Source organism: Electrona antarctica (genome assembly GCF_951216825.1).
Source record: "Electrona antarctica genome assembly, chromosome: 17".
Classification (NCBI taxonomy): Eukaryota; Metazoa; Chordata; class Actinopteri; order Myctophiformes; family Myctophidae; genus Electrona; species Electrona antarctica.
Genome location: NC_136798.1, coordinates 38872995 through 38886366, shown reverse-complemented (window position 1 = coordinate 38886366; position 13372 = coordinate 38872995). Strand labels below are relative to the sequence as shown.

General features: G+C 42.4%; 1 protein-coding gene across 1 annotated transcript in view; it reads right to left on the bottom strand.

Annotated features, from left to right (window-relative positions):
- LOC306941109 (uncharacterized protein) overlaps positions 1 to 11781 on the bottom strand; it is a 62306-nt gene extending 50525 nt beyond the window's left edge. The window contains exons 1-5 of the mRNA XM_079526424.1: positions 11737 to 11781; positions 7233 to 7561; positions 6232 to 6401; positions 2939 to 3094; positions 1887 to 2132 (exon numbers count right to left, since the gene is read on the bottom strand). Of these exons, the coding sequence (XP_079382550.1) occupies positions 1887 to 2132; positions 2939 to 3094; positions 6232 to 6401; positions 7233 to 7543 (883 nt within the window). The 5' untranslated portion in view covers positions 7544 to 7561; positions 11737 to 11781. The remainder of the gene's footprint in view (positions 1 to 1886; positions 2133 to 2938; positions 3095 to 6231; positions 6402 to 7232; positions 7562 to 11736) is intronic.
- Between the last annotated feature and the right edge of the window lie 1591 nt (positions 11782 to 13372).

Below are 13372 nucleotides of genomic sequence, written 5' to 3'. Positions count from 1 at the left end.
ACAGCTTTACTCATCTAAGGCAGAGAGTGTCTAGAAAGACAGGGCTTCCGGCATGTGAACTTCCCCTGGGCCCTGGAAGTTGTTTTTTTCCCCCGCTTCCGCCAAAATTCCAGCACTTCCGTTTTTTTAGACACTCAACAGCGTATAGGTATTTCCCCAGCATCTTCAGACCCCACTTCACCCTCTAGCACTCACCTCTTCACACTGGAAATTAAGCCTATTTAGATACCCAAAATGAAGATACTCTTCATTTTGTTGTGGTTTTTGATTTGATCTTTATTTATCTTGAACATAAAAAAGTACAAATCAACACAATAACAATTCACAACAATGTTTTGTTCAAGAAGGGACAGAGAGAAGCAATGCTTATATTGTCCGGTCATTTTTTCCAATAATTATAATTCAGTCAGACAACTCACGAATAGATTTAACCAATATTTATTATAGAATGAGAATACAAGTGTGCATATAATATTTTATCTTGGCGTTCGGCTCTGCTACATTTTTCTCCCTGCTCGGCACAATCAAAAACCATCATTAAACATTAAGAGCAGGGAGATAGATAACAAAAAAAAACATGGGGAACATAAATAACAGAGCCCACCGGTGGTGCTGGGGTGGTGGTGGGAGCAAACATCACATAACAACCAGGAACCATAGCAGAAGGAAGGCAGGAAGAGAATGCAGTCCAAGAGGAGAATTAGCAAGAGAGGCCAACTTTGCTTACTTCCCGTATCTGCGTGAGGTGGGCGGTAACATTATTAGGAGACGGGAAGAATGTTGGAGTCTATTCATTTCCAATGGGAGAATGAACGTGAACACAGCATCTGAACCATTCCTTAACTCCATGGTCACTGACCTAAATACTGGACCCAATCATCACAAGGCACACAATATTTACAAAATATTCATAGTAAAATGGCTTCTTTTAGCGAGACAAATCAGGAGAAAATCGACTTTGTTAATGACATTTCTTTATCCCAGCAACAAACTCTCGTGAGATTTGAGATGAGTCCGGAAGCCTCTCTCTGTCCATCTGCAATTTCACGGACAACACATAGGGGGCTCTGACCCCATATTTAAGATGATAATATGTGAATATTATAATGTGAAATGAATGGACATATTTAAAACGATTAGAAATGATCCTTATGTGCCCAAATTAGAGCTGGCATACTTGGTCTGCATATTGAGACAGGCAGATATGTAGGCACGGTTGAGGAGGATAGATTATGTAGTCTGTGTGATCTAAAGGAATTTTTTATTGTCCATTCTACAACTCTATTAGGGAGAGACTTTTTAATGAGATAGATCCAAATCATGAATTTATATGGTTGGAGGTCTTCGAGAAACTAAAACGACTATTTCAAAAGTACACCTTGTCAGTTGTTTTCAATGTACTTTGTTAAATGACTTGTCAGTGTTGTTGTCTTCTTCTTCTATCGGGTTTCATGGTGGTCGGCAAACCTAAATGGTGCATTACCGCCACCTACTAGACTGAGTGTGGAAACAGTGTTGTTGTCAGGGGGGGGGGTGGGTGGAGGTCGGGGAGAAGCAAACCACGCCTACTATATTTAGGAGACCATTTGTAGGCTTTGTGTACCATTTAGCCTCTAGTGGATCCAATGAAGATGGCCCATCTTCATACATAAACCATCTTTGATGCAGTCTAGTGAGCTTAAGTAGCCCGCCCAATTGGTCAGCTGACTGCCACATCAGCGAATGACATGTGGGTCTTGCACACACTGAATACACCCACATAGTAATGCAGCATATTAACCCCTTGAGTATATGAATGCGCCCTTGAACACGGATTGAAACCCCTCGAGTATATCTGACTGAACTAACTCCGCAGGCTACGTATCATTTATTTTTGCACAACAAACCTTTTTCCGCGAGGAAGCGGACGACCCTGGCGTAGCCGTGCTGCGCGGCGGTGAACAGCGGTCGTATCCCGTAGACGTTGGCGGCGTGCAGGCGGGCGCCGGCCGCCAGCAGCCGGCCGCAGATGTCCAGGGCGTCGAGCCGCGCCGCCTCGTGCAGCGGAGTGTTGCCCTGGACGCACACCACGTTCACGCACGCTCCCGCGCGCAGCAGCAGCTCCACCGCGTGGATGTTAGAACTCTCACACGCTGAGACACAAAGAAAGAGTCGTGGGAAAAAAGTATACTCAATTGTTTTACTAAAAGGACTTTTTCTTCAACCTATCTTCATATAGTTGAACCTCATGATAAAATAACAATTCTGTACTCGATCCGTGTCTCATAGGAGGGCTGTGGGCAGTTCAGAAACTACTTCCAGTGACATCATCGTTAGGCAGAACGATGCCTGGAAAGTTACAATTTAACAATTCTATAATGAAAGTCATCGTTCTTGCAATAATACAAATATAAATACCTATATATTTTTGTGTCTTCAAATTTTTCAAATGGTCGAAATGCATATAGGGTTGAAGTGTGAAAGTGAATGTTTTGTAATTGAGTATTTAATAATCAAAGTAACAAGTAACTAAAGTTTTCAAATAAACGTACAGTAGTGAGGTAAAAGTACAATATTTGCATCTGACATGATGTAGTGAAGTAGAAGTAAATTGGAAATACTCAAGTAGTTTGCTTGATGTTTTGTGTAAAGCACGTGGAATTGCCTTCTTGTTGAAATTTGCCATAGGCCTGCTGTATAAATAAATGTGCCTTGCCTTGCCTTGCCTTTAACCCATTTTGACCTGAGATCAGATTCTAAAAATGTCTTCTACATCCTGACAGTTTTCTGAAAAAGCTATGTTTCTATGTCAGCGGTTCTTCGATTTTTCAAAAATAGCAGACCTACAAGCTCGAGTGGCGCGCTATGAGCTTGTAGATCTGCTATTTTTCAATAGCTAAAGCATAACATAATGCTAACACCAAAAGGGGTTCCCGCCCCAAAATGGGTTAATGCCTACCTGTGAACAGGGGCGTCTCCCGGTCCGTGTTGGTGATGTTGGGGTCGGCTCCTCGCTCCAGCAGTAACGCCACACATGCCACGCGCTCATAAGCAGTGGCCAAGGCCAGCGGTGTCTGGCCCTGGATGGTGCGTTTGTTGACCAGGCTGGGGTAAGCTGCAGTGTACGGGGAGGAGGAAACAATGTGGATGGATGGATGGATGAATGAATGAATGAATGAATGGATGAATGAATGAATGAATGAATGAATGAATGAATGAATGAATGAATGAATGAATGCATGAATGAATGAATGAATGAATGAATGAATGAATGAATGAATGAATGAATGCATGCATGCATGAATGAATGAATGAATGAATGAATGCATGAATGAATGAATGAATGAATGAATGAATGAATGAATGAATTGATGGATGGATGGATGGATGGATGAATGAATGAATGGATGGATGGATGAATGGATGGATGAATGAATGAATGAATGAATGAATGAATGAATGCATGCATGCATGAATGAATGAATGAATGAATGAATGAATGAATGAATGCATGCATGAATTAATGAATGAATGAATGAATGAATGCATGCATGCATGAATGAATGAATGAATGAATGAATGAATGCATGCATGAATGAATGAATGAATGCATGAATGAATGAATGAATGAATGCATGAATGAATGAATGAATGAATGAATGAATGAATGAATGCATGAATGCATGAATGAATGAATGAATGAATGAATGAATGAATGCATGCATGCATGCATGAATGAATGAATGAATGAATGAATGAATGAACGAACGAACGCACGCACGCACGCACGCACGAACGAACGAACGAACGAACGAACGAACGCACGCACGCACGCACGCACGCACGCACGCACGCACGCACGCACGCACGCACGCACGCACGCACGCACGCACGCACGCACGCACGCACGCACGCACGAACGAACGAACGAACGAACGAACGAACGAACGCACGCACGCACGCACGCACGCACGCACGCACGCACGAACGAACGAACGAACGAACGAACGAATGAATGAATGAATGAATGAATGAATGAATGTTTCATTTATTGTCCACGTGTGGAATTTGTCTTCGGTCTCAACAACAGCAAAAACAAAACAGCAACAACAACAACAACACTTTCATGGTACAAATGCAGGACAACAGTGGCAAATACATTAAAAAAAACGAATCTAGCGAGACATGGTATCATTTTAGTGCCTCAGTGGCACTAAAGATGTTAGCTTTTGGTACTTTGTACCGTCTACCAGGGGGAAGTATTTCGAACTCCCTGCAGAGTGGATGAGAGGGGTCATGTGCTATCTTGACACCCTTTTTTCGAAGTACTTCCTTGTAGATACAACTTAATTATGAATGAATGAATGAATGAATGATATAGACACAGTATAGAACACTAGCTAAAGAGTGCTGGGTTGCACCACGAAAATAGCTGATCAACGAGCTCTCGTCGCGCTGCGACGTGTTGTGAGCTTGTAGATCTGCTATTTTCGCTATTTTTGTCCAAAAGTGCCCGCCTCTTACGGGATGTCAGCCCCTGCCTCTCTAACAATCTTTGCATGTCCCTGCAAGGCACAGCTCCATAGTATCTATATACCTGTAGTGAGTATGTTCAGACAGGGCACAGCTCCATAGTATCTATACCTAAAAAAGAAACAAAAAAAAAAGAGTTTTTATTTTTATTTTTGACAGGCAGGCAGGCCAATAGGTGGCAGGCCACCAGGAAAGATCCGGGCGTGCTGCCATTCTGCCAGTACTATCATGATAATTTCACTGTACCTGTATCAGTGAGTGACAAATAAACCCTCTACAAAGGGTTGTGTAGTTGTCTGTTGGTTTGTATCATTTATGTTGTTCTGTAAAAGTGGTGGTATTAGGGCTTGTTTGTTTGTGTGTGCCTCGACGGAGTGGGTGGTAGAGTTTCTGCTATCTGCGCGCTGGTTGTGGTGGGCCGGTCTGGGCCAAATTCACGCGAAAATGACCGGGCCGAATTTTTGTCCCAGTCCAGCCCTGCCTGTAGTGAGTATGTTCAGAAAGGGCACAGCTCCATAGTATCTATACCTGTAGTGAGTATGTTCAGACAGGGCACAGCTCCATAGTATATACCTTATAGTGAGTATGTTCAGACAGGGCAGAGCTCCATAGTATCTATACCTTATAGTGAGTATGTTCACAGGGCACAGCTCCATAGTATCTATACCTGTAGTGAGTATGTTCAGACAGGGCAGAGCTCCATAGTATCTATATACCTGTAGTGAGTATGTTCACAGGGCACAGCTCCATAGTATCTATATACCTGTAGTGAGTATGTTCAGACAGGGCACAGCTCCATAGTATCTATACCTGTAGTGAGTATGTTCAGACAGGGCACAGCTCCATAGTATCTATACCTTATAGTCAGTATGTTCAGACAGGGCAGAGCTCCATAGTATCTATACCTGTAGTGAGTATGTTCAGACAGGGCACAGCTCCATAGTATCTATACCTTATAGTCAGTATGTTCAGACAGGGCAGAGCTCCATAGTATATATACCTTATAGTGAGTATGTTCAGACAGGGCACAGCTCCATAGTATCTATACCTTATAGTCAGTATGTTCAGACAGGGCACAGCTCCATAGTATCTATACCTGTAGTGAGTATGTTCAGACAGGGCACAGCTCCATAGTATCTATATACCTGTAGTGAGTATGTTCACAGGGCACAGCTCCATAGTATCTATATACCTGTAGTGAGTATGTTCAGACAGGGCACAGCTCCATAGTATCTATACCTGTAGTGAGTATGTTCAGACAGGGCACAGCTCCATAGTATCTATACCTGTAGTGAGTATGTTCAGACAGGGCACAGCTCCATAGTATCTATATACCTGTAGTGAGTATGTTCAGACAGGGCACAGCTCCATAGTATCTATATACCTGTAGTGAGTATGTTCAGACAGGGCACAGCTCCATAGTATCTATACCTGTAGTGAGTATGTTCAGACAGGGCACAGCTCCATAGTATCTATACCTTATAGTCAGTATGTTCAGACAGGGCAGAGCTCCATAGTATCTATACCTGTAGTGAGTATGTTCAGACAGGGCACAGCTCCATAGTATCTATACCTGTAGTTAGTATGTTCACACTTCACAGGGCACAGCTCCATAGTATCTATACCTGTAGTGAGTATGTTCAGACAGGGTAGAGCTCCATAGTATCTATACCTGTAGTGAGTATGTTCAGACAGGGCACAGCTCCTTAGTATCTTTACCTGTAGTAAGTATGTTCAGACAGGGCAGAGCTCCGTAGAAGGCCGCTTCGTGCAGAGAGATCCAGCCCTCGTCGTTGGGTTCCGTCAGAGAGCTGCAGTTCCTCGTCACCAGGCACGCCAACGCCGCGGCGTCGCCACTCCTCATGATGCCCTGCAGGTGGGTGAGCTCTCTGACGCACACACGTACGCACGCGCGCAAGCACACACGCACACACACCTTCAGTGGTACAAGAAACATCGTCTTTGCCACATTTGGCAGTGGCGTGCACAGATAGACACTAGGGGGTGCTAGAGCACCCCCTGCCCTTTTGGCAATGTGCCCTTTTGAAAAAAAAAAAAACCCTTCAATAGCCCTTCAATAGCTAAAGCATAACATAATGCTAACACCAAAAGGGGTTCCCGCCCAAAATGGATTAAGGCAACCGGCCGGTTCCACGCGCTGCACAAGGTGCCCTTTTTTAACTTGAGCACCTGCCCCTCTAAATGTCTGTGCACGCCACTGGTGGTACAAGTAACATCGTCTTTGCCACATTTGGTCATACAATGACGATGACACCGATGCTTTCCCAGTGTTAATTTAATTGCTAAAGTCAGGTCAAAAACGATGGGTCGCACAATGAAAGGTGATGACGTCAAAATGATTAAAATGTGTCTCGGAATTAAGACCTTCGCGGAGGAGGTGTCACACACTCTGGTTGAGAAGACAACGTTAATTCTGTTACCACGGACGGAGATGTGCAAACTGACCTTTCCTTGTTTGCGTCGACAATCCAGTAAGTAGACAGTATCTATGTTTAAAGGAGTAAAGTTCACCCACAAAATAACTTATTTCATATCAGTTACACACCCCTTGCTTTAAAAGAAAAAGGAAAATCAGTGTGTAATTTATAGAAAAAAATATGGGGGGTGAACTCCTGTAAAACTCAAACCATACATTTACTGATTGATTGATTGATTGATCGATCAATCGACCGATGGATCAATCGACTGGTTATACCTACTTTTTGAGTTTCTTGAAGACAAAGTGCGGTGAGGTTGAGGTGAGGGAGTGGTGGCCGCCGGAGCGCAGAGGGACGTCGGGGTTCAGCGGCGGATGTACGAGCGTTCGATTGGTCGGCGACGACGGGCCGCCGCCGTCGTGTGTGCTAGGTCCGGGGCTCGGAGGATTCCTCTCTGTGCTGCCACGGAGCGTTTGATTGGTTGACGACCGCCCAGGGGCGCGGCGCTTGTCGACGAGGCTGCGCTCTATGGCCAGCTGCAGCAGCTCGTCATCAGACAGGTGGCTGTACACGCTGTAGTCGTCTGGGTCCATGATGCTGCCGACACTGGACTGGAAGAAAACACATGTACAGTGGTGGAAATTTAGTGCTCAATGTTTTTACATCAAATTAAAAAAATGTCTTTCTGTAGTTTCTGTATCAGTGGTGCTCAATATTTCATGTCAAGGACCCCAAAAATGATATGAAATTGGCCGCCGACCCCCATCTGAAAATATGTTATTCCAGAAACCCCTCTTTCGTTATGAAAACATATATTCAAAGATTTGTGCCGCATTTTCACGATTTTTCTAAAATAGTAGACCTACAAGCTTGTAGCGCGGCACTCGGTGCCGCGCTATGAGCTTGTAGATCTGCTATTTTTCAATAGCTAAAGTATAACATAATGCTTGAAACACCAAAAGGGGTTCACGCCCAGAATGGGTTAAACGGTAAATGGTGCATTTATATAGCGCCTTTATCCAAGGCGCTTTTCCAGACATTGTGCATTACATTCACCCCTTCACACACCGATGCCGGAGGAAACCATGCAAGGCACCAACCTGCACATCGGGAGCAATTAGGGGTTCAGAGACTTGCTCAAGGACACTTCGACACTAACTCTGTGGGAGCCCGGGGATTGAACTGGGAACCTCATGGTTCCCATCTAGTAGCTCTACGGGCCACTGAGCCACTGAGCCACTGCCGCCCACTGCTACACGTAAAAGTTGAAATTCAACATTTACTTGAGTAAAAGTACAAAAGTATTGGCTTTGAAATGTACTTAAAAAGTAACAAACGTAAAAGTAATAATTGTGCAGAATGTTCCATTTAAGGTTTTCAAATGTATAATAATGCCTAATCTAAAATCATCTAAATCTAACATTCATTAGAAGGACAATATCAGTCACCATAAGCAGGGATGTGTGTTTTTAATGAGTAACATTTATCAGAAGGACATTAGAAGGAAATTCCCACCCGTCAGGTGAAAAGAAACACTCCTCATGCATAGAAGGAAGCATGAGGTCAGTCCGCTGCCCCCCCAGGTTGGCAGAGGAAGTGTAGCGCCCGCGATTACATTAGATAATTGACACTGGGTGAAAAAATGGGTTGCAAAATCGTGGGATAAACATTATTAAAAAGAATAGAAGGACATTATCGGTCACCAGAAGCATGAGGGACGCAGATTTTCCACAGGTCTAACATGGTTGAAGTGGGGTCTGAGTTGAATGGGTGAGTTTGATAAACTGAATAACAAATATCTAAATAATTGAATCAAGCGATAAAACAAAAGTGTTGGGGTCGAATAAAGTGGGACAGACACATAAACAGATTCAATAACCGGGAGGAATCTACCTCCGTCTCTATTTATACCAGGCCAGCATGGCTCAGTCAGTGTTTATGTGGATACATATGCTCAGTAAGATGACACCTGGATGAATGTACGCCAACTGGGTCGCACGGCACGCACGCCAGGCCTGAGCTGAACCCAGTCCAACGTCACTGCTAGCCGGTTCTCCACATTTACTATTATATATATTTTATATATTTTTTTACTTGAGGGTTTTACTTGAGCAATCCTCTGTGAAAGTCATGTATTCAAACTTCACTTCAAGTGAAAATCAAGGTATTGGCATCAAAATATACTTTAGTAGAAGTAAATGCAACGTGTTGCAATGTGACACGTTGTGAACTTCTAAGTCGACAATTTTCAAATTGCCAAAGTATATCGGGCTGAAGTGGTTAGTGTATGTTTTGTAATAATATAGTAAGTAAAACATATTGAACATTGGAAATACCGCAGTAAAGTAAATAATACAACAAATGTGTTCTTAAGCAGATGTACTTAGTTACTTTCCACCATTGATTATTATACATAGAGTATTGTAAAATGTCTTGGGCGAAATCTCTATTGTGTGAAAAGCTGTGATGTGTAATATTATGTTGTGTGATTGTTAATGAATGATGATACTTTGGACTGTTACATACAGGTACATGTATCATCATTAACAACATGGATGTGATGTTTTCATAATGCATGGTCCAGTGGAGGTTATATAGATTTGTAATGTACAAAACACATTACAAGTTTGCAGAGTCTTAGCCCAAGCCACGGTTTTTAAGGTAGACCTTGCATTCGTGTGTTTTACCTTAAAACGGTTTTGTCCCAACCCGACCCTTTGGTGTGGTTTGGGCTTTACACTCTTCCACACCAAGCACTTCATCTCATTGATAAATATAACTGTATCGTTCACCACCGCTTGAGTTCAAATTATGGTTTAAAAGCTATATATTTATAGTTCTAGTGTTCGCTGTGGACGGCCCTTACACTTTTCAACATCACAGTTCACATTTCAAGTTCATCGTTTTGTATTGATAATACTCAGGCTGCATGTGTTTTAACACTGTGTTGATGTTAAAACCTATAAGGGGCTGTAAAGTGAGTGAGTATTCCTATGGTGTTTATTCAGTAACACTCTCTCCAGTTCTATTTTATTTTATTTTTTGGGGCCGGGATTTAAATTACGTCCCATCAGGAGAGAGGACTACAGGATAGACAAGTGAAATTGGAAGTGATGAAACAAAGCAGACACATTTGTAACTGGAACACAAGCTAAAGGGGTCATTCACAACAAGCATTAAATTCCTCAGTAATAATCATGATAAAATGGCACCATTTATTTTCTACTCAGTCTGTGTCTCATAGGAGGGCTGCAGTGGGCATAGGTTGAAAAGTGGTGAAGTGGTCCTTTACAGTAAGCATGGGAACCATAATTGAGCAGTTGAGGCGAATATAAGTCTAAGTCCGTAATTTATTCTGACCCCTCCCCAAAAAGGCCTAGCTGTCCCGACCCCTTCCTTATCCATCATTTATACATTATGGATAATTAGTGTGGAATTCGTCTCAGCTGCTCAATTATAAAGATGTCATTTTCGTTTAACACCACAACTATAACGACAACTACAGTCGCAGACAATAGCGTATCACTTTCAGTGAGATTTTATGAATGCTAGAAGCATTGCCAAGCAAATCCAAATCCATCGAGCATCTGGGATGTAATCTGTCGTTCGCCACGCAGCTGGACTGCGCAGTGCAGCTCTACTGTTTAGTGTTTACAGTGAGAATAGCAGATCTACAAGCTCACAACTGAGCTTGTAGATCTGCTATTTCCAGTAATTTGGTGTGACACTCTTGTATGATGAAGTAGGGCATTCCTTTATAATTAATTGGATGAAATTTGAGCCCACCTGAACTTGAATGTTCTGTTTTAAGAGCTGGAGAGACCCATGTCACTGAGCAAACATTTGATAGCGATTACTGTCACAATATGGAGCTTTAAAACAAATAAAACAACAAAACAGTTCCAGTTTCCCTTACACAAGCACCTTTAAGTAAAGAAAATATCGACATCTCTGTCACGTGGAAACCTCACACCAAAACAAGTTACTTTTCAGCATTCGAATTCAAAAGTAGCAAAAGTGGCAAATCTACATAACGGAGCTTATGTGGATCTCCTACTTTTGATGCTTTTGTGTGACACTGTAGTGGAGTGTGATCAAGCAAGTTGTTAAAGGGGAAAACCACCCATTTTCAACATTTCACTATGTCATTAATGTACCTTAGAGCTGTTGTGTGGAAATAATAAAAAAGTCCCCCCATTTTGTGTTTCCTAGAACTGTAATTATGGAAAAAATCATTAACATGGTGAAACACATCTTGATGACATCATCAAGATGTGTTTCACCATGTTAAGGATTTCTTTCAGACCTCTAGTTCTAGGAAACACAGAATGGGGGAACTTTTTTATTATTTCCACACAACAGCTCTAAGGTACATTAATGACATAGTAAAATGTTGAAAATGAGTGGAATGCCCCTTTAAGAGGTTTCTGCCCAACAGCAAGGACATACGAGTACCATTTCCCCAGTGGTTTTCAACCAGTGGTCCGGGGACCACCAGTGGTCCTTGAGGGGATTCCTGGTGGTCCCCATGCTAAATGATGGAGAGTTGGTATAACCAAATGGACCCTTATAGATTTAACTCAATCTTGAGGGTGTAAAATGAAACCAAATGGACCCTTACTTGTCCATTTGATACAATTTGGCTACAATGCCAAATAAATAATGGACCTTGGATATGAAAAGGGTTGAAAACCACTGCCTTTCTCCGCCACTGGTGAATGAAACACAGCGACAGCATGCTTTAGTTTAGTAGTAGTATAATATGCTCCCAGTGTGATGAACCTACCTCTAGTGTTTGGTGTAGATGCAGCAGTGTAGCAGTCTGCTCTCCATCCACACAGAGCTGCTGTATACATTCTGATGACTGTGATATGATGAGCTTCCCATGCAGTCAGGGGAGGTATACTTTACTGCTGGAATCTGCTGGGATCGCCACTTCATTCACGTGCACTGTTGCATTGTGCACACACACACACACGCACACACCACCTGCCAGCACTCAGCTAACGTTAGTATGTCCTGTTTCACAATACTGTTTCAATACACTACAATTTGAAAACTGAAGTTACTTATTGAAGTTACTTATTGGAGTTAGGTTATTATTACAAAACATACCTAACAATTTAAGCCCTATACTTTGAAACTTTGAAAACAACGAATGCGCAAGCATCGCGATGAGCTTGCAGATTGGCTATTTTAAACAACACAAATTACCCATAAATATATATATATACTGTAACTATCATGCCGATACCTTTGTATTTTTACTCAAGCAAAAAAAATGTTTCCTTGAATAATGCAGGCCTTTTATTTGAATATTTCCACATTGTGGTATGCCGTCTCTGTTGGGTGGAATACTGCATGTCCAAACCTGTCACTCTTCAGGATTCAAATCAAACAGATAGCAAAAGTAACAGATCTACGTACAAGCTCAAATTGTGCCGCTTCCTGCCGCGTTTGTTTGACGCTGTAGAATGATCAAGGCGTTATTTTTTTTAACCCATTTAGACCTGAGGATGATTCTAAAAAAATGTCTTCTAAATCCTGACAGTTTTCAGAAAACCCCATGTTTCTATGTCATTCGTTCTCAAACATTTTCATGTCAAGGACCCCCAAAAATATATGTAGTATTTGGCCGCCGACCCCCATCTGAAAACATGTTGTTCCAGGGACCCACCAGAAGCAAAGACTTGAGTTAAAAATGTTCGCTCTGAAAGAATATATTCAAACATTTGGGCCACATTTTCACGATTTTTCAAAAATAGCAGACCTAAAAGCTCATAGCGCGCCACTCTGAGCTTGTAGATCTGCTATTTTTCAATAGCTAAAGTATAACATAAAACACCAAAAGGGGTTCCCGTACAGTATGGAGATAAGAGGTCTCTGCCCACCAGCCAACATACTGCTACATTTACTCAAGTAAAAGACAGAGTACTTCTTCCACGTCTGACTGCTCTCTCCACTATGTGCTGTGATCACCGCTTCACGTGCACTGTTCCACTCACATGCACGCTGGCAGCCAGCAGTTCACACAGATGGCGATTGAGGACAAGGTCTGCCCCCCCAATGCGAAAAAGATCCTCAGAGGTAAGCTGGGGTCGTCACACGCACGCACGCACGCACGCACACACACACACACACACACACACACACACACACACACACACACACACACACACACACACACACACACACTCTCTCTCTCTGTAATTGGCAATCTGCTCCAGACATCAGAGGCAGTGTAAGTGATTTTGTTTTGGTTGAAACTAAAATGTCTATGTCCTGACATTAATAATTTCCATAGTGTTTGTTCAGTAACAGGGGTCTCCCTGTCTCTCCAGCTCCCTTTAATAAACAGAATAAACAGCCAATTTCATCCAATTAGGAGAGAAAAAATATTTTCATTTTCCAAATGTGTCTGC